The sequence below is a fragment of the Microcaecilia unicolor genome, chromosome 6 (assembly GCF_901765095.1).
Source record: "Microcaecilia unicolor chromosome 6, aMicUni1.1, whole genome shotgun sequence".
NCBI lineage: Eukaryota > Metazoa > Chordata > Amphibia > Gymnophiona > Siphonopidae > Microcaecilia > Microcaecilia unicolor.
Genome location: NC_044036.1, coordinates 270,077,636 through 270,102,371, shown reverse-complemented (window position 1 = coordinate 270,102,371; position 24,736 = coordinate 270,077,636). Strand labels below are relative to the sequence as shown.

Here is a 24,736-nt window from a genome sequence, read left to right as displayed (position 1 = left end):
TGACCATGACATATGTGGTTCCCCCTGCTCCTGGAACTAGCTTGCCGGGATTTGACCCTCGTCACTCAGAATGAGGGATCCCTCTTGCACCCCAATTTTCAAACCCTAGTCCTCGTAGCTTGAATGTTGAGATTCTAGAGATCAATTCTTCACATCTTCCAGAAGGTGTCTCCTAGGTGTTGTTCGCTTCCAGGAGAGATTCCACTAGAAAGTGATATGATATCAAGTGGAGGAGGTTTGCCATCTGGTGTGAGGGCGAAGCCATAGATCCTTCTCGAACACTGGGGTAGTTCTGGGCAGCAGATCTCATTGGCTGATAGGGATTGGGCACTCTCGTCAGCATTAAACAGGTAATTTGGGTTGTGGAGGACAGGGGCGTAACTGTGTGGGGCCTCGGGGGCCCAGGCCCCCGCATTCCTCTCTCAGGCCCCCTCTGCACTAGTGGTCAGTCAGGTGCCTGATTTTAGGCACCACTTCAAGCAAACACAGTTTGCTGCAGTTTTAAATGACATGAGTAATTTTTCTGTTCCAGCTTCCCAGCAGCACTGGCACCTACCTTTGTGCCCTGGCTCCTGCCCATGTGACTCAGAGCGTCACAGGCACTGCTGTGGTGAGCCCTAAATTTCCAAGCTCCTTAATTGAGCCGCGAGGAGCGGAGCCCCGCCCACAGCATGATCGACGGACGGCACGAAGAGCAGAGAGTATCGCTCACGGACTCAGGTGCTGGAGCTGCAGAGGCTGAATGAGCAGTGAGCCCGCCATCCGCCATTAATTCTGATCAGAATTGAACTTGTTGAGCCAACACAGCCACATCAGAACACACCGCACACTGCTGTGCAGCAGCAGCCAGCTGCTAGCCAAGCAAGCCTCTCCCGTGCGGTGCAGGCGTTCACATCATCGTTTTTTCAGTCAGCACGGCAATGAGAGAGAGAGCCTGCCATGAGTGGGAAAGCGCGGGTACAAATGTAACTAAAATAATAATAAAAAAAAATCTGATGATCTGAAGAAGCAGGACTGACTTCCGGTGCGTGCTGCTGTGTTGTCTGAAGGGAGTGGGACCCCATCACCCTGGCAGGGCTCATCTCACGATCTACTCCCGTCTCCAATAGTCCGCGTCAGCAGCCTCATCCCCGCCACATTCCGCTGCTACCACCGTCCGCCTCGTGCCTCACTCTTCCCGCTCGCGCCTCACTCTTCCCGCCTCGGCCTCACACTTCGCGCCAATCAGACTCCTAGATCATCATCGGACTAGAGCCGGAGCTGTGAAGAAGAGCCACCATGGAGCCACCATCTGCCGCTTGAGTGTCAGTCAGTGCAGCAGCACAAGCTGCTGCTGAAGCCTCTGCCTTGCCTGTGCCCTGTTCTGCAGCCTGCCTAACTGCTGCTGTAACTGAACTTGGGCCTCGGCTCCACCAGACCAGTTGTCCAGGCTCTGCCTCCACCACTGTAACTGTCTGCTGTCCACTCCAGGACTCCAGGTAAAAAAAAAAAAAAAAACCCCCACAACTTGTTTGGGGGACAGTAGGTGATGCTGGTTGGGTTTGGACTGTGGTGGTAGTGTGGGAACTGGGGCAGAGGTAACTCCATACTGGGTGAGTTGGAGTTAGAAAAGCAAGAATAGATGTTGAACTGTGGGGATGGTGGAGTCGAGAGATGGCAGGGGGAGCTATGAGAGGGTGAAGTATATAGAGAACAGCAGGGGTGATGCAGGTCTATGGGGTGGGGTCTAGAAGGGCAGGGGATATTCCAGGATTTATATGAGGGGGCGGTGGGGGGGGGGGGGGTATGGAAGGTGAGGAGAGAAGATGGGCTTTATATGAAGGGGTTGGGGTATGAAGGGCAGAGGAATGGAAAAGGAGCCTCTTCAAAGGTTATTTATTTTATTATTTATTTTATTAAATCAACTTATAAGTCATTTATATTTGTTAAACAAGTTGAAGGATATGCCACTGCAGTAATTATTTTGCAGGACACTATGATGTGTGCTTAGAGGTTGACCAGGCTGAAGTCAACTATATTGGGGATACTGCAACTTTTAAAAATGTCAGTGTTTCCAAGGTTTATATAAATATGTATGTGGTTTATATTGATGCAGGACTGACTGTGTACTTAGTAACCCATCATCAACAACACTGTAAAGCATTATTTAGCAGTATACCAAGCACTACTCAACCTGTATGCTAGTGCACCCCCATTTTAACTCTGGCCCCCTCAAAATGTCAGGTCTAGATACGCCCCTGGTGGAGGAGGCCTCCATTAAAGGGGGGGGGGGGGGTGTTCACGCCCCCTGTGGTTACGTCACTGTTTTACATGCCATAAATCAGCATTTTGGAGGCATGTCAATAATTTTACCGCCTATAAAGAGGCATCCAACAAATGCCTGTTAGGATCCTATCCTTTAAAAGAATGTAGCTGCCTTTTCCTATATAATAATTCTCACCCTCCAACAGGATGTGCTTGGGACCGGTGCCTGCCCGAAGTGGTCTGCGAGGCAGCACGCACTGATCTCAGTGCATCAGTGACAGACAAATTTGGCAAAGCAAAACATCTGAGTGGCTGGCCGTTAGGACACAGGGTTTATAGGAGAGTTTTAAAAGACTGAAGGAACCCAAAGTGTTAAATGGGGGGAGGGGGGGGGAGTTCTGAAAGACATGAACATTTGGGAAAGGAAAACAATCTGATGCTGGCCATTAGGACACAGGGTAGATAGGAAAGTTTTAAAAGACTGAAGTAGAGGAGAGTGTGGTTAGCCGTGTTAGTCACACTCTTAAGGTTATCAATAGAAATCAAACAAGATAAAACATGGAAAAGAAAATAAGATGATACCTTTTTTATTGGGCATAACTTAATCCTGAAAGGTACTTTAAAACCATACAAAAATGTAAGACCTTTGAAGTCAGAATGATTGAATATTTAACACCCAACAGAAAGGACTTAACAAGGATCTGGGGTTCCTAGCCCATTATAAACCATAAAGCTGTATTCTCTGTTGATCACCCCACCCCTCACCTATCCACACCCATCCTGTTAGAATATCAATGATATGCTTTGATGTCCCCATGCATACCTCCTACCCACCCCCATCCTCCCACCCAGTCAGACTGTCATAGTAATGCTTGATGTTTTCACTTATATACACTGTCAGCTAGCACATTTGCTTATTTTCCGATCTGATGAAGAAGGGCAACCTTCGAAAGCTAAAAAGACCTGAAGGAAACGAAAGTGTTAAACTGGAGAAAGGGGGGGGGGAGGGGAATTGTGAATGACTGAAAGACATGCAAATTTGGGACAGGAAAACAATCTCAATGCTGGCCATTAGCACACAGGGTACTAGCAGAGTTTTAAAAGACTGAAGGAACCAAAAGTGTTCGGGGGGGGGGGGGGGGGGGGGGGGGGACAAGTTCTGAATGAATGAAGAAATGAAAATTTACGAGAGGAACACAATCTGAATGCCGGGCATTGACACAGGGTAGATAGGACACTTTTTTAAAAAAATGAAGGATGTGAAAGTATTACATGTTGGGGGAGGGGGTGAGGAGGAAGCGGTGGGGTATCCGGATACTGGGCGTTAGGGCACAGGGGGGTACATAGACTTTTGAAAGCCTTAAGGAACCCAAAGTGTGGGAAGGAGGAGGAAAAGGAGGGGAGAGAACGGGTGAGGGCATTAGAAACAGGGGAGGGGGCCTGTCACACACTCTCATTCTCACACCCACACACTGTCACACAGACAGTCTCACTCTGTCACACACCGCACAGTCACTCTGGCTCTCTCTCTCAAACATACACACCCCAGGAAAACCTTGCTAGCGCCCGTTTCATTCGTTCCAGAAAGGTCCTTTTGTACTATAATATATAATAGAGGGTTGAAGAGACTGCTTGTACTACCCAGTTCTTCTTCTAATACTCTCCACACTTTTCACAATATGCCTTTACTAGCAAATAAACCACACAGAGTATGACTGTAGATTGTAAGCTCTTTGAGCAGGGACTGTCTCTCTTTGTTTAAATTGTACAGCGCTGCGTAACCCTAGTAGCGCTCTAGAAATGTTAAGTAGTAGTAGTAGTATGATATATGGGGGGAGAGGGGGAAGGCCTCAGAACCCTACATTCACCTGTTGATTTTTAGGTGATAGGATTTCACTGGTGAACCCGATGATGCTAAGAAGGATAGCGCAAGCAGTGTTGATCAGATCCAAAACACCTTGATACAGCTATAGCCACAGTTGGTGGGGTCAATGAGCATTTACAGCACACTGTCTTGCAAGCTAAGTTTGATTTTTTTAAATTTGTTTTTTGATAAATCACAGTCACAGTTTGAAAGGGAACCAGTGGATTGTTAACCACATGGAGTTTTAATGATGGAGTCGGGGAGGTTTTTTGCCAGTGATGTAATTCACCCATGAAATCCTATCGCCTAAAAATCAACAAGTGAAGGTTGGATTCTGAGGCCTCCTCCCCTCTCTCCCCTTTATATCATACTCTGTGGTGGTCTATTTTTGATAAAAGTACATTGTGAAAGTGTTGGCGATTTTAGAAGAGGAAAATGGATAGTGCTTTTCAGCTTAACAGCAAAAATAATTTAGATGCAAACACTTAAGCCAGCCATAGAGCTGGTGTTAAATGCTCACACCTATTACTGGAGATATGCGCCTCCTGCCCCATTAAATTGCTTGTGCCTGCCTATCTGCTGATGTTTAGTGGCACTTAACTGGACAGTGCCACTGAATATCAGCACTAACTGCTCCTGTGCTGTCTGATTGGTGCAGGGGCAGTGTGGGCAGAGCCAGTTAGCAGGAATATTCAGTCCACTACCTGGCTAAGTAAATGGATTAAGTCGGGATGGCAAAAAGGCTGACCTAACTTTATCCGCCAAGCTAATCAGGCACCAGTCTGAAAATTGGCCAGTGCCAGTTCATTTTTGGGTGACTGCACAATATTGGCTGGTGCTGGAGCCTGGACATGGCTTGGCATTGAATACTGGGCTCAGTTCTGCCTGTAGCAGTTATTGGCTTAAAAATCACTGACTGCCATGGGCTGAATATTATCCCCATAGTACTCTATAAGTTTATTTATTGGGTTTTATTAACTGCCTTTATGAAGAGATTCACCCGAGGTGGTGTACAGCAGGTACAGTTTAACATAGATTTACAATTTTGTTAACAGCATAACAATAGTAAAATAACCAAGTATGAACATAAATACAATAAATGAGGTAACTTGAAAAACAGCAAATTGAACCTAATAGTAGAACTACTGTGAAACAGTATCAAAAATATACACATTTAACAGCACTGAAATTTACATACATAAATGTGATTCTCATCCATGTTCCCACCCAGACTCTCCACCTATGTGTACCCCCTACCTGTTAGATGTGCACATATTTACAGAATAACTCTTAGGCGGAGTTTTGGCATTTACACACACCACAGACAGTTCTGTCATTATTTTATGATTAGTACCCCCTTTCCCCTGGATTCTGTATAGCATGACCTAATTTGCGCACGCAAATCCAGTCGTATTTGGGATTTGCAATGCGCAACTTAATTAGCTAGCAAGCCAGTCAGCAATGATAATTGCCCATTAACAAGCAATTATTTACATTAATTGGCATTAATTAGAATTTACACACACAACTAAGTGTATTCTATATTGTCAAGCACATAAATTCTAAGTCGCATAGCTAAAAAGGGGTGGTGGCCATGGGCATGGAATGGGCGTTTCTCAAATCTATGCTCATGGTTATAGAGTACGCCTGGTCCATGCCTAATTTAGATGGTATTTATACCAAGTTTTACTTGGCGTAACTGCCCGTGACTAAATTTAGTTGCACAGAAAGGTGCTCAGCATATTCTATAAATTGCATGAAAACGTACGTCTAAATTTAGGTATGCTTTATAGAATACACCTAGGCATATTTAGTTTCGGCGCCGATATTTATTTTAATGCTGATATATAGAATCTAGTCCTTTACCGCCCCAAAAATCTTATAAAATTACTCTCTTGGCGTGAGCTGTGTCTGGAATGCTCAGCATTAAATTGCAGAGGGTTTTATTAAGAATAAGGCATCATCTGGAACCAGTCAGATATTAATAGGTTTGATCCTCTGCATCCCTCCCCTCCCTGCAGGTTTATAACTGCTGCTGTTACTTGCTCATGGCAGGTCCATACGATTTGGGCGGTGTTCTCACCAACAGCAACCGGGACATTATAAACGGTGATGCCTTGCACAAGCGTGGTCAGTCGCACAAGGAAATGCACTGGTAAGTGAGACCATTACCATACAAACAGATAATGTGGGGCTGCTCCCAAAATTCCATCAGATGTTTGGAAGTAGATATTTCTTCCAAATAGGATAAAACCAGTGGGGATTGATATTTAGCCCAGCGTTTTTCTGACTGCTGCTGGCGTTATACCTGAAATTCAATGCTAGGCCATATCAGGGCTCCAGCATTGAATTTACAGGTTATAGAGCCAACAAAACCATAGCTGGTTAAGTATGCTATGGCAAACCGCATAAAAATAGGACTGACTTTTATGTGGTGCGATTAATGTGGTTATCCTGGCTGGTTAGTATCGACACTTAATCAACCAGGTGCTGACTCTGCCCTAGAATGCCCCCAAAATAGCCGGTTTTGAGTTAGGTGCTAACTGGACATTTATAGTGGCATTAACTGGTTAAGTGCTGCTGAATATGACCAGATAGCCCTGAACAAGATATTTAGCCTTGTTCCAAACAGCGCTCTAAAATAGCACTAGAACAGCGCGGGGCTTTACTGCACGGATGATCAGAGATAATGCATGCAAATTTAAGCAGCGCAATTATCTCTGATCATGGGGTAGAAGTACGGGTGAATTGTGCCTGAGCATGTGCTCAGCACAATCCTCCCGCACTTGTTTGACAGGTCTGGGCTGTCAAAAGCCCAAACCTGTCAAACACAGGGGCTGGAGGTCCATGGGACTACCAGGCCCTGACTACCCCTGCCCCGAGTAAGGAAAAACGGGAGGCTGGAGGTTCGGCGGACCTCCAGTCCCCCCAATGATCCCACCCCCCCCCCCCCCAGGTTCAGGGAGGGCTGGAGATCCGGTGGGTCTCCAGCCCCCCCAACCCTCCCCCCCCCCCCCGAAAAAAATGGTCCCTGGTGGTCTAGTGGCCGCCAGCCAAACCCCCTCCCCTCCCAACGAGTGACGGGGGGGGGCTGAAGGTTCGGCGGACCTCCAGCCCATCCCAACTCTCCCTCCCCACCCAGCGTTGTCTGCAGTGGTGGTCCAGCGTACAAATGGAACCCCCTCTGGCCCCCCCTACCTTAGGTTGGAGGATGGAGATAGCCTGCCTCCCTCCTCTTCTTTGGGTTGACGACGGCACAAAATGGCGGCACCCAGCCCCGCCAATGCATCCTGGGATGCAATGGGTGGGGCTAAGGAAGAGGAGGGAGGCAGGCTATCTCCCTCCTCCAACTAAGGTAGGGGGGCCGGGAGAGGGTTGAGTTTGTACGCTGGACCACCACCACAGACAACGCTGGGTGGGTGGGGGGAGTTGGAGTGGGCTGGAGGTCCACAGGACCTCCAGCCCCTCCTGTCGCTCATTGGGAGGGAGGGTGGGAGGGGTTTGGCCGGCGGCCACTAGACCACCAGGGACCATTTTTTCGGGGGGTTTTGGGGGGCTGGAGACTCACCGGATCTCCAGCCCTCCCTGAAACTGGGGGGGTGGGATCGTCAGGGGGACTGGAGGTCCTCCGGACCTCCAGCCCCCTGTTGGCAGGTTTGCTTTGGGGGGGAACGGGGCTTGCCAGCATGCAACTGCATGCTGGACAGGGCTCACCATTCCTCCCCAATGATCTGCAAACCCTACGCCAGCTCGGAGCTGGCGTAGGGTTTGCCGCAGCCAGCGACCCAAATTTTGGCATGCTGGCACTGATCATTGGTGATGAATGCGCTAAGCCCTGTTTAGCATGCATTTGCATGCTGGTTGTGCAAAGAGCCCTTGAGTGCGTTGTTTCACACCCTCGAGGGCTCTAATCATGGGGCGGTAGCAAACGCCGGCACTAGTATGGCGCTAACAGCCTGTAGCACCAGCGTTTGCTTTTGATCATGACCACTTAACCAGTCAGGAGCCATTTCTGACCAGTTTAATCGCTTTGAATGTTGACCCCCTACAATTTTTAAGTACTTTGAAAAGAGGAAAGCAGGAGGAAGAACAGTCCCTGAGCTCCATTGAGAACAGGAACTGGAAGATTAGTACACAGAGTAAATGCAGTAAGTAAATGTATGCATGGTGCAAATAGGTGTGCATGTAACACAACAATGGGCAGGATAACAAACCACACTTGCAGATATACTGCAGCGTTCCCAAGAGGAGGGTAATGCAAGTGCCCACAAATGAGCAAAACAATCTTTCATACCTCCTTTCTGATCTGTTTTGGTTAATTTACCTATTGTTGATATTTCAGTTGCTCTATAGGGAACTTCGTCAGGGTTCTGAAATTAAAGGTATACATATGATATATTTGGGGCTTCTGATTTTTGGTTATAACTGGAAAACCCTGATAAATCCCCATCAGGGGTGTTTTTGGCGATTTCTAGTTATAATCGAAAACCTCCAGAAACTGGTCAGTCCGGGGGCACTCCAGTAATGTCACTTACCAGCTGAGGTTGCTGCAGATGAAGTCATTGAAGCGGGTGGGTGCTTGAGGACCCACCTGTGCCAGGGTGATCTGAGCAGTGGGAGCAAGCTGCTCCCCTCCTACTGCTCAGCCTGCCTCTCCCAATCTAGCTGCCAGCACTGTAAGAGCAGGTACTTCTTGCAAGATACATGAATTAACACCTGCACAGTGCCAGTAGGCAGAGTGGTGGAAGGGAAGCAGCAATCTCCCACCATTGTGAAGAGCATTCCTGTGCAGGGTAGGGGGGAGAAGGAGAGGTGGTCTAGGGCTTGGAGAAGTGGATGGTAGAAGAGGCTAGGCTGGCAGATGAAGGGGGGGCGGTAAGAAGGGGGATGATACTGGGGATAGCTTGGAGAAGGAGGCTGGGGCTGGGAAGGGCTACGTACGTCTAGTAGCGCTGTAGAAATGGTAAGTAGTAGTAGTGATTCTGAGGCTGAGAAAGAGGTGGTTGTGTTTAAATTTGTTTTGGAGAATGGAAGCCACCTAATAATCCCCCCAATTTTTACAACCTGAATACACCGATAAGTCCCTATTTTTCCAACCCTTAATAAGCACTAAATGGTCTCAGAAGTATACCTTCAAGTTCAGAAGTCCTTTAAATATTATATATTGTACATTAGGGTTCTTGTCTTCTATCTGCTTCTCTACTATAATTCTTATTGTTGGTACTTTTCTTCTCCTTCTGACAGTGCACCTGGTTTTTTGTTCACCACAGCAGCATAACTTTGAGTGATTTCATTCTCTAGCCCCAGATTCCCATTTTTTTTTGTTACATTTGTACGCTGTGCTTTCCCACTCATGGCAGGCTCAATGCGGCTTACATATTATATACAGGTACTTATTTGTACCTGGGGCAATGGAGGTTAAGTGACTTTATTGAGCTACATTCTGCACCACATAGATGCAAAATCCTGTAAGATCCTAAGACAATAGTGAGAAGTAGACCCTCCATGTGAGGCAGCAGCTGAATGTCTGCAAGTGATGACTCTGGGTTTTAGAATCCAGGCAAAAATAAAATGGTGCAGAGTGGATCAACTACAGTTCTCAAGGAATATGAGCTTAAAAATAGAAACATGCTACCAAATGTTGCAATAGCCTACAGGAAGTGTAGTGGAAGTGGAGTGGAGGAGTGGCCTAGTGGTTAGGGGTGGTGGACTTTCGTCCTGGGGAACTGAGGAACTGAGTTTGATTCCCACTTCAGGCACAGGCAGCGGCTTGTCACTCTGGGCAAGTCACTTAACCCTCCAGTGCCCCATGTAAGCCACATTGAGCCTGCCATGAGTGGGGAAAGCGCGGGGTACAAATGTAACAAAAAAAAAAAAAGGAACCAAAAAGAATGGGTTCAGAATCTAAATGGGCCAGCTCTGGATCCAACCATAAACATTTACCACCCACCCCCCAATCCCCCGATATTCAAAGCTATTTAACCAGCCAGGAACAGCCGCTGACCAGTTAAATAGCATTTCAGTGCAAGATAGCCAGTTATCTCCGCTGAATATTCAGGGTCAGTGCTGAAAAGTTGACTGGCTATATCGTGCGATAACCCGGCAATATTCAGTTCTGACTGGCTAAGTTTAGCGGGCAAATCAGACTGCATTTAAAAAACAGTCCTATTCCTTGCCTTCTGTTAACTTACCCAGCCAGCGCTGCATACTCGCTTAGCCAGTTAAGTTATCGCCAGCCAACCCCCCCCCCCCCAGATATTCACCGGAAACAGCCTAGCATTGAATATCTGGGGTCAAAACTGGACCATGGCACTTAATGCATGGCACCAGCTGAATATTGGCCCCTTAGTATTATTTGCCAGATATTTCCTGTGACAAACTGGTGTTGCAGTGTTGCATCTTATGTCTTATCAATTTGATGTTTTCTTCTGTTAAGCCTTCACCCAGGTGACCTCTACCCTTTTACAAGAAAACCTCTGTTCATCATCGTAGATTCCTCAAACAGCGTTGCATACAAGGTAATGCACCGAAGCGCATGTTCCTTCCAGGTATTTCATCCTGAAGTAGGTGCTGGTGAGAAGACTCTCATCTTGGATTATATCTACATTTTATGGGTGATATTTTATGGCTTTTTCCTTCCTTTGTGGTTATGCATGCTTGCTATGATCTCAGCACGGTGTAAAAAGCAGAAAAGAAAACCTTAGCAAAAGCTGCATTGGAAAATAGTCTGCATCCTGTCCCAGGACAGTGATAGATTCTGTACTAGAAGTTGCATGTTTTATTCTTGTGTTTTCTTTTTAGTTTTCCTTTTGGCCACGTGTACAACATTCTCTGCTGCACACTTGAGGCTGTGTCCAGGTTTATCTCCGCAACAGTTCTGCAAATTCAAAAACCAAGTGATAAATTAATTTTGGATGTGGTATTCAGATTCTGAGCAGTATGAATACTGAGTCCCAATGAGTCTCTTCAAATTTTTCCCATACAAGTTTCCCTTTCAACTTGTTTCTTTATTTTACGGAATCATTTATTATAGGTTAGCATGTTCTTGTGCCATTATTGTGCATTATCTGAGGCAGGTAACCTGCGATAACTGCATTAGTATGTGCTATTAGTAAATGGCCCGCTAAATCAGTTACATGTAACTTGAGGCAGCCTCTGGGAGTCAACTTGCATTAAGAGGCCAATGCTCAAAACCCTGGCACTGTAACAGTTCTGGAAGAATAGCACCGGAACAACATGGCTAAGCAACTTTCTAATGCTACTGATGTGCAAATGTATGCACGCTGTTAGCACTGAGCATTAGGAAGTTGTTTGGAAGTTAAGGGGGAGGATCAAGGAGGATGGTGCCTGGGGTGTGCGCCCAAGAGCTAAGCTCTTGTGCTCGATGCCCAGTCCGGAGAGCAGAAATGTCATAGGGGGAAGCATGTGATATGTGTGCTCAGGAGACGCAGGGTCTACCCTCCCCCTCCTGGAATCGCAGCATCTGTGGAGCCCAGAGCTGGAACCTGGAAAGCTTGCAGCCAGATTAGAACTCACTATGGAGAGATCTGGACCTGGATCACCAGAGCCTGGGAGAGGGAACGGCAACTTGGATGAAAGTATCAGGGCGGAAGAGTGGCCATGAGCTCTGCATCTGGCTGTTCTGTAGCCCACAGACTGATCAAAGGCACTCTATATGCCTGTCGGAACCCTAACGCCAACTCCAAGCTGGCGTAAGATTCAGCGTAAAGGCGCTGTTCTTTGAACATCGGTGGGAACAGAGAATGACCTCATTTTAAATCCTATTTGCATGGTATTTGTGCTGATCTGGGGCAAGCGCACTATGGCCTGCGGTAAGGGCCTCTGCACATGCACGCTAGTAAATGCGAGTGCTGTCTCGTGCTAATGGCCGCTAGGGCCTTGACTTTAATACAGTTAGTCAGCTTTTTGAAGCCCCAATTTTATAATGAAATAATTTTGAGGACTTTGCAGCTGTTTTGTATTTATTTTAGTTATTTATTTGTAATGCTTTTTACCCCGCCACTTTCCCACTCACTAGCAGGTTCAGTGCGGCTTACATAGTATATCAGGTTAACAAAGTAACATAGAGTGGATGCAGCTGTAATATAATAAGTAAAGAGGTGGGTGTGTTAGATGTGGATAGGTAAGATGAGCAAGAAAGGAGGATGGTAAAGGTGGGGGAGTGGGAGGAGGGTGTATATTGGGATTAGCATGTTGTTAAGTATGGGAGAATGTATAGGGAGGGTAGGAAGAGGGATGGTTGAAAGTGATGTGGAGGAAGCTATTAGGGCTAAAGAAACGCCTTCAGAAATGGAAGAAGGAACGTCTGAAAATAACAAGAAACAGCATAAGGAGTGTCAAAGCAAATGCAAGGCGCAGATTAAGAAGGCCAAGAGGAAGTATGAAAAAAAGATAGCATTAGAGGCAAAAAACATAGTAAAAATTTTTTTCGGTATATTAAAAGCAGGAAGCCGGCAAAAGAATCGGTTGGGCCGCTGGATGACCGAGGGGTAAAGGGGGCGATCAAGGAGACAAAGACGTAGCGGGAGAGACTGAATGAATTCTTTGCTTCGGTCTTCACCGAGGAAGATTTGGGTGGGTTACCGGTGTCGGAAATGGTATTTCAAGCGGACGAGTAGGAGAAACTTACCGACTTCACGGTAAACCTGGAGGACGTAAGGGGGCAGTTCGGCAAACTGAAGAGTAGCAAATCTCCTGGACCGGATGGTATTCATCCTAGAGTACTCATAGAACTGAAAAACGAGCTTGCGGAGCTACTGCTAGTGATATGCAACTTATCCTTAAAATCGAGCGTGGTACCGGAAGATTGGAGGTGGGCCAATGTAACGCCCATTTTTTAAAAAGCTCCAGGGGAGATCCGGGAAATTATAGACCGGTGGTCTGACATCGGTTGCATGGGAAAATGTAGAGGTCATTATTTAAAACAAAATTACAGAGCACATCAAAGGACATGGATTACTGAGACCAAGTCAGCATGGCTTTGTGTGGGGAAATCTTGCCTGACCAATTTACTTCAATTCTTTGAAGGACGTGAACAAACATGTGGACAAAGGGGAGTCGGTTGCTATTGTGTATCTGGATTTTCAAAGGCGTTTGACAACGGTACCTCATGAAAGGCTACAGAGGAAATTGGAGGGTCATGGGATAGGAGGAAATGTCATATGTGGATTAAAACTGGTGAAGGATAGGAACAGAGAGTGGGGTTAAATGGGCAGTATTCACAATGGAGAAGGGTAGTTAGTGGGGTTCCTCAGGGGTCGTGCTAGGACCGCTGCTTTTTTAATATATTTATAAATGATTTAGAGATGGGAGTACCTAGCGAGGTAATTTAAATTTGCTGATGACACAAAGTTATTCAAGTCGTTAAATCACGACAGGATTGTGAAAATTACAAGAGGACTTACGAGACTGGGAGACTGGGCGGCTAAATGGCAGATGATGTTTAATGTGAGCAAGTGCAAGGTGATGCATGTGGGAAAAAAAGAACCCGATCTTATAGCTACGTCATGCAAGGTTCCACGTTAGGAGTTACGGACCAAGAAAGGGATCTGGGTGTCGTCGTCGATAACACACTGAAACCTTCTGCTCAGTGTGCTGCTGCGGCTAAGAAAGCGAATAGAATGTTGGGTATTATTAGGAAAGGTATGGAAAACAGGTGTGAGGATGTTATAACTGCCGTTGTATCGCTCCATGGTGCGACCGCACCTTGAGTATTGTGTTCAATTCTGGTCGCCGCATCTCAAGAAAGATATAGTAGAATTGGAAAAGGTTGCAGGCGAAGGGCGACTAAAATGATAGCGGGGATGGACGACTTCCCTATGAAGAAAGACTAAGGAGGCTAGGGCTATACAGCTTGGAGAAGAGACGGCTGATGGGAGACATGATAGAGGTATATAAAATAATGAGTGGAGTGGAACAGGTGGATGTGAAACTTCTGTTCACGCTTTCCCAAAAATACTAGGACTAGGGGGCATGCGATGAAACTACAGTGTAGTAATTTAAAACAAATCGGAGAGAAAATGTTTCTTCACCCAACGTGTAATTAAACTCTGGAATTCGTTGCTGGAGAAAGTGGTTGAAGGCGGTTAGCTTAGCAGAGTTTAAAAAGGGGTTGGACGGTTTCCTAAAGGACAAGTCCATAAACCGCTACTAAACGGACTTGGAAAAATCCAAAATTCCAGGAATAACATGTATAGAATGTTTGTACGTTTGGGAAGCTTGCCAGGTGCCCTTGGCCTGGATTGGCCGCTGTCGTGGACAGGATGCTGGGCTCGATGGACCCTTGGTCTTTTCCCAGTATGGCATTACTATGTACTTATGTACTTATGTGTTAGAAAGGATATAAATAGGGAGCATACTTCAGGTTCAGTCTCATTCGTATTATAGGGTAGCGCAGATGGACTCATAGTCTAAGTCAGTCATTGTGTAGGCTTGCTTGAAGAGGTTTGTGGAAAGGAATATACATCAGAGGAAGGCAGGACGCTGTGCTGAGAGAGGGCAGGGAGCGATGAGGAGGCGAGCCTGCCTGCTTGCTGGTTTCACCACTGCCGGTTCGCGCTGTGACTTCGGTAAATATTAGATTTGCAGGGGGCAGAACGTAAAGTGGTGAGCTGAGGGCAGGCAGGTGGGGATTGGGTGGACCGATCTCGGGGGGGGGAGGGTAGGTGGAGGCTGGGGCGAGTCACTGAACTTGGAAGGGAGGGGGAGGATAGGGGGGAAAGAAGAATCGCTGGACATGGAGGGGAGGGCAGAGAATCAGTGAACATGGATGGGAGGGAAGGATAGGGGCCAAAGGAGAATCGCTGGACATGGAGGGGAGGGGAGGGCAGAGGAGAATCCTGGACATGGGATGGGAGGGCAGGGGAGAGAGGAGGAATTGCTGGACATGGATGGATGGAGGGGAGGGCCAGGAGAAATGTTGGACATGGAGGAGAGGGAAGACAGGAAGGAGATGCACATGGATGGAGGGGAGGGGAGAGAGGAGAAATGCTGGATATGGATGGGGAGGGCAGGGAGCGGAGAATCGCTGGACAGGATGGGAAGGGAGGGCAGGGGAGAGAGGAGAATCGCTGAACATGGATGGGAGGGAAGAATAGGGGGCAAAGGAGAATTGCTGGACATGGGTGGGAGGGGAGGGCAGGGGGGAGAGAGGTGAGTTGCTGGACATGGATGGATGGAGAAGAGGGCAGGAGAAATGGATGGAGGACAGAGAAGACAGGAAGGAGATGCACATGGATGGAGGGGAGGGGAGAGAGGAGTAATGCTGGACATGGATGGAGTGGAGGGCAGGGAAGAGAAATGTTAGAGAGAATGAAAGACAGGAAGGAGATGCACATGGATGGAGGGGAAGGGATGGAGGAGAAATGCTGGACTTGGATGGATGAGAGGAAGACAGAGGAAGGAGATGCACATGGATGTTGGGGAGAGAGTTGAAATTCTGGACATGGAGAGGAGGAAAGAGAGAGGAAATAAGATGAATATGGATGGAGGGGATGGGGAGAGGAGAAATGCTGTACATGGATGGAGGGGAGGGAAGACAGAGGAGGAGATGCACATGGATTTAGGGGAGAACAGAAATTCTGGACACGGATGGAGGGGAGAGAGTTGAAATGCTGGACATGGATGGAGGGGAGGGAAGAGAGAGGACGTGAGATGAACATGGATGGAGGAGAGGAGAGAGGAGAAATGCTGGACATGGATGATGAGAGGGAAGAGAGAGGAAGGACAGGAGATGCATATGGATGGAGGGGGAGGGAAGAATAGGAAGGAGATGCATACTGACGGAGATGAGGGAAAGGGAAAAGAGGAGGAAAACTGCACATGGATGGAGAAAATAGGCAAAACTGGATCCACTCTGTACTTCCTCCAGTCAAGTCTGCGGAGGACCCAGCTTTTACCTATGGATGTAGAGCAAGAAATGAAGAAGAAGGAAGAAAGTAAAGAAAATAAATGGAAAGGAATCCCTGGAATAGAGTTAAGGGAACAGATAGCAGCAGAATCAGAGACTGGGCCCGACATGATCAGAGAAAAAAAGTCACTAGACAAAAAGGTAGAAAAAATCATTTTATTTTCATTTTAGTGTTTGGAATATGTCCAATTTGAGAATTTACATCTGCTGTCTTATTTTGCACTGGGTATACTGGAGCTGTAACATCTTACAGAAATTATTTATAATGAAAAAATTCAAGTTATTTTTTTCTCCTATACTGGTATAATATTTTCATTGATGCCTGTTATATGCGCCATGGTTGGTATAAGGGGTGTGGCTAACATGGGTGTGACTATCATAGGGGCGGAGCCATAGGTGGCGGCCCCACCCATAATGCTTACCGGTACCTTTTTTCCTACAAAAAAAGCACTGTGTGTATATATATATATATATATATATATATATATATATATATATATATACTTGTATACTTGTAGGTAAGCACAGATGTCTAATATTTTCCAGCACAAGATATTGCTTTGGATCTTTATAATTGTTGAACCGAATAACTTATTATTTCTATCTAGAGATGTAGTTAGAGATCCTTTTCCTAGCTATAGTTCAGTGTTGTCTTTGTTGCTGCTGGCTTAAGTCACACTCTTTCATCACCCTACCCAACTTAGTTGTTTGGTTAAGGAGGCATGTACTTTTTCACTTCACCAAATACATTCTGCATTCAAATCTGCTATTTAAAACAACGGATTTATCGATTATATTGGGACCGATATTTCTTAGTAGTTACAATGGTCAATTAGGAAATTGTCCTTTACTAAAGAGAAATAAAAGGAGTAGAAATAAAGGGGAATGGTGTAGTAACTGTGAGGCAGCAGTCTTTAGAGAGACCTTCTGGAGTATTCCAGACTCTATAGATCAATGTTCTCAATCCAGTCCTTAGAACACACCTAGGGGCCCTTTTACCAAGCTGCGGGAAAAGGGCCCTGCGCTTGCAGTGGAGGTCATTTTTCCTGCACGCCAGGTCCCTTTTTTACCTCAGCAGGTAAAAAGCCCCCATCACGCATGGCCATGCAGTAAGAGAACTCTTACCTCATGGCCATGCAATGGGGAGCCCTTATCGCCACCCATTAAGGTGGTGATAAGGACTCCCGTGCTAACCTGGCGGTAAATGAGCAGTGAGCAGTAATGCCCAATTACCGCTGGGTTACCACCGCACAAGTCATTTCTAAGGGTTTTCTTTTTCCCCCAGAAATGGCGCACGCTCAGGGTGGGGCTACTGCTGGCAGCCGCATTGGGCCGGCGGCAGTCCCGAAAGGGTGAGCAGGAAGCACGAGTTGGGCTTACCGCCGCTCTGTAAAAGGGCCCCCTGGCTAGTCATATTTTCAGGATACCCACAATGAATATGGATGAGATAAATTTGCATACAATGGAGCTAATGCATTCAAATCTATCTCATCCATATTTATTGTGGTATCCTAAAAACCTGACTGGCTAGGTGTGTCCCAAGGACTGGGTTTGGAACCCCTGGCATAGATTTAATAGCATAGCTTGGAAAAGAACTGGCCGGAAGGATAAGGGCTTCTTGTCCCAAATCTAGACTCTATCAAGTTTCCCCCTCCCACCACCAAAAAGACTCCCCAAAACAAGGAATAAACAGATTGTGGCAGGTTCTAGAACAATAAGGCTTGTGAACCAGAGGAACATCCATCTTTGAAGGAGCAGCAAACCATGACAGAACTAAGAGAGAGGAGCAGTGTCTGTCTTCTCCTTTCAAGTCTGCAGCTTGTACTATTTACTTATCAGTGGCTTGAACTGCACAGGGCTCCACAAACAGAATGCTGCATGATTGGAACAGCCAATGAGTGAACTGTGTAAGCTGCACGAGGAAGACAGTGAGCCGAGACAGCCACAAGAAGAGCAACAAACTGGGGCACAAGGAGAGAGGTGCATGGGGACTATGAGGACTGGGGGAAGAAAGCAGGAGATGCTCAGGTGCAGGTTGCTCTGTCCAAGGTGAGCCTTCCTTCAGTGAATGCATGGGACGCCACTTAGCTCTGCAGTGATCCTAAGAGAACCCTTCACCTCCCCCCTTGCCATTTCTTTCATACTGTTTGACTGTTAAACCAAACAAGGTGCTTCAGTGTTTTTGGTTTCCTCCTACACCTTCCAAAATTTCCCAGAGATCATAGAAAAGGTTTCTTTGAGTTGCCAGGTGGACTGCTAAAACTGGTTGTATGCTCAGCTTTGTGAAGTGAGACTTGCTGAGAGATATGTTCTGAGCAGCGGCGTACCAAGGGTGGTGGGGGCGGTCTGCCCTGGGTGCACGCTGCTGGAGGGGTGCAGAGAGCGGCCGCACGCTTGTCGGCTCCACTGGTTCCCTGCTCCCTCTGCCCCAGAACAGGTTACTTCCTGTTCCGGGGCAGAGGGAGCAGGGAGCCAGCTGAGCTGACAGGCGCGCGGCTGCTCTCTGCACCCCTCCAGTGGCATGCACCCGGGAGGGGGTGTCATTGCGCCGGGGGGGGGGCATTGGCGATCCGCCCTGGGTGGCAGCCGACCTAGGATCGTCACTGGTTCTGAGTCTCAGTAAATTGACAAAATGCCTCCTCTCCTTCCTCTTAACTGCATGCGGGTGAGAAAGGGAACGCACATGCCTAGTAACTGCGCATACAAAATATTTGTTGGCTTTCTTTATTGTGAACATAGGCTATACTGCACACATTGGGTTGAGGCTGAAAACTTGTGGAGAAAATGTTTTTCATGCGCACATGGGCCAGCAAAAATTAAAGAGAACATTACCTCCTTCCCACCCTACCTTTAGAATGATCTGCTACATTACAAAAAAAAAAAAAAAAGAAAACCCCAGAAACACTGCATGTTCATCACAGCCCTGCCTTACTTCTCATTAAATTAAATGGAAGAAGTAATCCCTTTTAAATGGCAGCATTAACATTTTTATGAACTGAACAGAAAGAGGGTGAAGCAGATTACAGCAAAACCTTCCTCTTTGTACTGTTTTAATTGCTGAGAGTGGCTAAATTATCCTCTTGTACATTAGATATAGCATTAACACAGAAAAACCAGCCTGCAGAGGGATGATACAGGTGAGAAGGAATGGGGAGGGGAGGTTTGGCCAAATGCTTTTTCCCTTACAGCACAGCACTATGGATGTGGCTGCTGGGTGATTACACAACACTTTAAGTACACTTCTGGGATTTGAGCCGACTTGGGTGAGGAATCGCAGAGGACATGTAGAGCTTACGCATGCAGATGCCTAAAGTTTGTTTTCTTCTGTTTGTGACAAACAAAAGCCCTGATTTCAGAAACACAGATTGCTATTTTTTTTTCCAATTTGGCAAAATCATTCCGAAATGGGCTTGCAAATGCCTAGTCATCCATGAGAGAGGCAGTTCAGACAGGCTTTCCTTATCTCCTTTCCACTGTGGAAGATTGCAGTTCCGGGTTTAACTCTGCAGATGCCAGGCTCCGATCATTTGGAAGTGTCTGGGACAGGTTGATAAAGCCTGTCTTCCTGTGCAAACATTTTTTCCATTGAGAATATCACATGAGTTCAGGGCCTGTGTGAGGAAGGAGGAGGGAATTCCAAAGACAAAATTGGGGGCTACATTTGCACAGAACAGAGAGGGATTGAGGCAGCTGTGGGCATCCTCTGTTAAAAAGAAGTTTATGCACAAACTAACTGCGCAAAGACATGCACTGACATCAGCAAACAGCTAATTTAAATCCCACGAGAGTGAAGACTTCCTTAGCATCTGCAGCAGATGAATCCAGAGACTTGTGGGTTATGACCATCCACCAGCAAGTGGATAGAGAGCACTGAAATGAACTCTGTATTATAGGAGTCTTACTCACAAGCTCCTGGTTTATTCTGTGCAGTAGCTGCTGTTCTGGGTTTGCCGGTTCAGTAGAACTTGGGGGTGGTTAGGGTAACCGATGCTGGCTTTAGGGGGGGGGGTACACCTGGTGACACCAGGTTCCTGCCCCCCTTTCTATCCTGCCTCTTCCTCTGCTTTCCTTCCTCATAGATTTAAATTTAAAAAAAAGATTAAGTAGAAAAAGAGGCATTTATTGCAGATTTCTGTTGCAATGGCATAATCTATTATAGGAAGGGGTTTCTTAACTGAGTAAAATTTTTGTTAAGAAGGGTGCCAAAAGGCACTCAGAAAATGGACACTGTATATGTGTCTCTTGACCATTTAAACATGACCAATTTTTTAAAAGTATAGTCAGGCTTATTTTCAAAAGAGAAGGGCGCCCACATATTCGACACAAATCGGGAGATGGGCGTCCTTCTCCCAGGGTCGCCCAAATCGGCATAATCGAAAGCCGATTTTGGGCATCCTCAGCTGCTCTCCGTCGCGGGGACGACCAAAGTTTCTGGGGGCTTGTCGGAAGCATACCGAAGGCGGGACTGGGGCGTGCTTAACACATGGGTGTCCTTGGCCGATAATGGAAAAAAGAAGGGTGTCCCTGACGAGCACTTGGCTGACTTGGTCCATTTTTTTCTTGCGACCAAGCCTCAAAAAGGTGCCCGAACTGACCAGATGACCACCGGAGGGAATCGGGGATGACCTCCCCTTACTCTCCCAGTGGTCACTAACCCCCTCCCACCCTAAAAAATATTTTTTGCCAGCCTCAAATGTCATACACAGCTCCCTGACAGCAGTATGCAGGTCCCTGGAGCAGTTTTAGTGGGTGCAGTGCACTTCAGTCAGGCGGACCCAGGCCTATTCCCCCCTACCTGTTACACTTGTGGTGGTAAATGTGAGCCCTTCAAAACCCATCAGAAACCCACTGTACCCAAATGTTGGTGCCCCCCTTCACCCTTAGGCCTATGGTAGTGTTGTACAGTTGTGGGGAGTGGATTTTGTTTGGGGGGGGGGTTGGGGGCTCAGCACCCAAGGTAAAGAAGCTATGCACCGGGGAGCAATTTCTGAAGTCCACTGCAGTGCCCCCTAGGGTGCCTGGTTGGTGTCCTGGCATGTGAGGGGGACCAGTGCACTATGAATTCTGGCTCCTCCCACGACCAAAGGGCTTGGATTTGGTCGTTTCTGAGATGGGCATCCTCGGTTTCCATTATTGCCGAAAACCAGGGACAACCATCTCTAAGGATGACCATCTCTAAGATTGACCTAAATGTTGAGATTTGGGCATCCCTGACCGTATTATTGAAACGAAAGATGAACGCCCATCTTGTTTCGATAATACGGGTTTCCCCACCCCTTCGCGGGGCCGTCCTGCGAGGACGTCCTCAGGAAAACTTGGGCGCCCCGTTCGATTATGCCCCTCAGTGTGACGTAATAATTTTGTTTAAATTCCTGAATATGTTTAAAGGGGTGTTTTTGTGCTTGGAGCACAAGACAGTCTTTTTTGGTTGGAGTCAAAACATCTGACAGAATGAAGGACTAGTTTATATCTATGTGGAGGGTCTCAAGCAAGTTTATCTTCAAAAAAGCTCCCTGCTGCTACAGGGAGTATACATGTTATGCTATTTTGGGCTACTGTCAGCATGTACCTCCCTACTGAAGAAAGTAGGGGCATGCTCCCATTGTATTCTGCCTGTGGCAAAAAAATAGAGGACACCCAGCAGCAATAGAAAGCCATTTTAAAGATGATTTGCATGGTAGAACATTTGGGTCCAAGATGTACCAAATTCACATGCACTCCAAACTGCCCAAAATACAGCAGCCAGGCTCATATTTGGAAAAACGAAATACGAACGCCAAACCTCTAAGAGAAAAACTACACCGGCTCCCACTTAAAGAACGTATTGCGTTCAAAATTTGCACCCTGGTTCATAAAATCATTCACGAAGAGGCCCCAGTCTACATGTCAGACCTCATAGACTTACCAACCAGGAACACAAAAAGGTCAGCACGCACATTCCTGAATCTCCACTACCCCAGCTGCAAAGGACTAAAATATAAATCAACATACGCATCCAGCTTCTCCTACATAAGCACGCAACTATGGAATGCACTACCAAACGTCATAAAAACAATGCACGACCTAACAAACTTCAAAAAATAACTAAAAACCAACCTGTTCAAAAAGGCATACCACAATGATCCACCCTAAATACCAGACAACGAAACTTATACCAGAACTGGACAAAACCAAACTCTCTATACCTCACTGCTCCATTTACTTTGTTACTAATGAACTTTAACGCAATACCACTTTATTTCTCATTCCGGAAATGAACTCTCTATACTTGACTGCTTAATATACTCTCCAGCTTATTTTCGAAAGAGAAAAATGCCTATATTTCAACCCAAATCGGGAGATGGGCGTTTTTCTCGCAAAGGCGCCCAAATCGGTATAATGGAAAGCCGATTTTTGGGCGTTTCCAACTGCACTCCGTCGCGGAAATGAATAAAGTTGATGGGGGCGTATCGGAGGCGTGGTGGAGGCAGAACTGGGGCGTGGTTATCAGCCGAGGCGAGACGGGCGTCTTTAGCTGATAATCGTAAAAAAAAAGGCATTTTTACCGCGATTTGGGTCACTTTTTGGACCCTTTTTTTTCACGAACAAGTCCCAAAAAAGTGCCCCAACAGCCCAGATGACCACTGGAGGGAATCGAGGATGATCTCCCCGGACTCCCCCAGTGGTCACTAACCCCCTCCGACCAAAAAAAAACCCCACTTTAAAACTTTTTTTTCCAGCCTCTATGCCAGCCTCAAATGCCGTACTCACCTCAATGACAGCAGAATATGTTCGATCCTGTCACAACCTTACCCTGGGTCAGATGTGGCTCTCGGGTGCACTACAGGGTCACATCAGCATTGCATTGTGGTGGGTGTAGGGTATTGGGCTCCGTGATTTCATTAGCTTCTGTTACAGTCTCACGATGTTGGTAGGCTCTTCTCCCATGGTGCTTTTCCCCTTGCCTACTGGGTCAGAGTGTGCCCTGTTGTATTTCCGGTAGTCCATGAGGTAGTGGCCATTTTTGTAAGCCAGTTTTAGATCCCTTCCATGTGTTAGCCACGTTAGAAAATTTAGTTCTTACCTTGAATGTGGCTGAAAGAGGGCATTGTACAACATTCTGCCAGCTCTGACCTGCTAATCTCACAACCACGGAGACTCGTTGCCAGTGGTGGGGCACAACCTCTGATCTGCAGTTAACTGTGAGTAAAGGCAGTTATTCCAATAAAGGACGTTTTCGGAGAGATTAGTCTTCAGGTGTCAACTGGTGTGCCAATGTTATATAGCAGCAACCAGTCCTAGAGGCCTGCATGTATGCAGGTCCCTGGAGCACTTTTAGTGGGTACCGCAGTGCACTTCAGCCAGGTGGCCCCAGGCCCATCCCCCCCCCCCCCCCCACACCTGTAACACTTGTGCTGGTAAATGGGAGGCCTCCAAAACCCACTGTACCCACATGTAGGTGCCCCCTTCACCCCTAAGAGCAATGGTAGTGTTGTACATTTGTGGGTTTTGGGGGAGGGGGGTTGGGAGCTCAGCACCCGTGGTAAGGGAGCTATGCATGTGGGAGCTTTTTCTGAAGTCCACCGCACTGACCTAGGGTGCCCAGTTGGTGTCCTGGCATATCAGGGGGACGAGTGTACTACCAATCCTGGCCCCTCCCACGACCAAATGGCTTGGATTAGGACATTTTTGAGCTGGGCGTTTTTAGTTTCCATTATCGCTAAAAAAAAGAAACGCCCAGCTCAAAAACGTCCATTTTTTCGAAAATACAGTTCGGCCCGCCCCTTCACGGACCCGTTCTCGGAGATAAACGCCCATGGAGATAGGCGTTTCCGTTCGATTATGCCCCTCTCTGTCACTTATGAACTTTAATGCAATACCGCTTTGTATTTCTCATTCTGGAAATGGCGATCACCATTACAGCATAATGTAAGCTACATTGAGCCTGCAAATAGGTGGGAAAATGTGGGATACAAATGCAACAAATAAATAAATACCATCTGGCTATCTAGACACTTCAACTTGGCACAGGGAAGTGAGTGCTGGTGGTAATAACTCCTGATCGCTACTAACTCTACATTGGGAATCAGATCTCTGGTCTTGAAACCTTAGAACTCAGAACTTTTAACTACTCTTCTGTCTTTCCGTTGTTATAAGCCAGCCTTCCTCTTAATTCATCATTCATGGTTAGCACTATTTTTTAATTGCTAAGGCTTACTTCTTTCAAGAAACTGGAGCAGCAGGGTAAACTGCATCTGTCTGCAGTGCATGTGAATTGTAGAAGGGCCCTGCTCTTTGGCTTACACCTTTCAATGTGCCTTGGCTTCTTAAGGGTTTGTCAATCATTAGAGTCCAGGAGTGGACCTATTTATAATTAACAGACTGAGTGAGCCCGGTGGCAGGGCTGATTTGGCATGCAGTGAAATGACGGTATGCCTACCACCACTTCATAAAAGGGCCCCTAACCCCTGGATTGTATATGGCAGATATGAGCACCGTATTATAGGTTAGGAGGTGGAATGGGATCTTGCAAATTTCATATAGCTAATGATTTGAATTCCCAGTTCAAGTATGCTGGATGCTCTGGTCCATAGGTATGTCTCTAAGGCAGTAATAGGCAATGTTTGATTGGAAGGACAATGTTCCTGCCTACCCTGAAGTTCTTGTGCAGCCTCATGGTTGCTGAGCAGAAGATAAATCTTGTCAGCAGGCAAAGAAAT

At 46.7% G+C, this 24,736-nt stretch overlaps 1 protein-coding gene across 1 annotated transcript in view; it reads left to right on the top strand.

Moving 5' to 3' along the window:
• SCAI (suppressor of cancer cell invasion) overlaps positions 1–24,736 on the top strand; it is a 275,975-nt gene that overhangs the window by 212,446 nt on the left and 38,793 nt on the right. Inside the window, 2 exon segments of the mRNA XM_030206106.1 lie at positions 6,164–6,263; positions 10,545–10,626. Of these exon segments, the coding sequence (XP_030061966.1) occupies positions 6,164–6,263; positions 10,545–10,626 (182 nt within the window).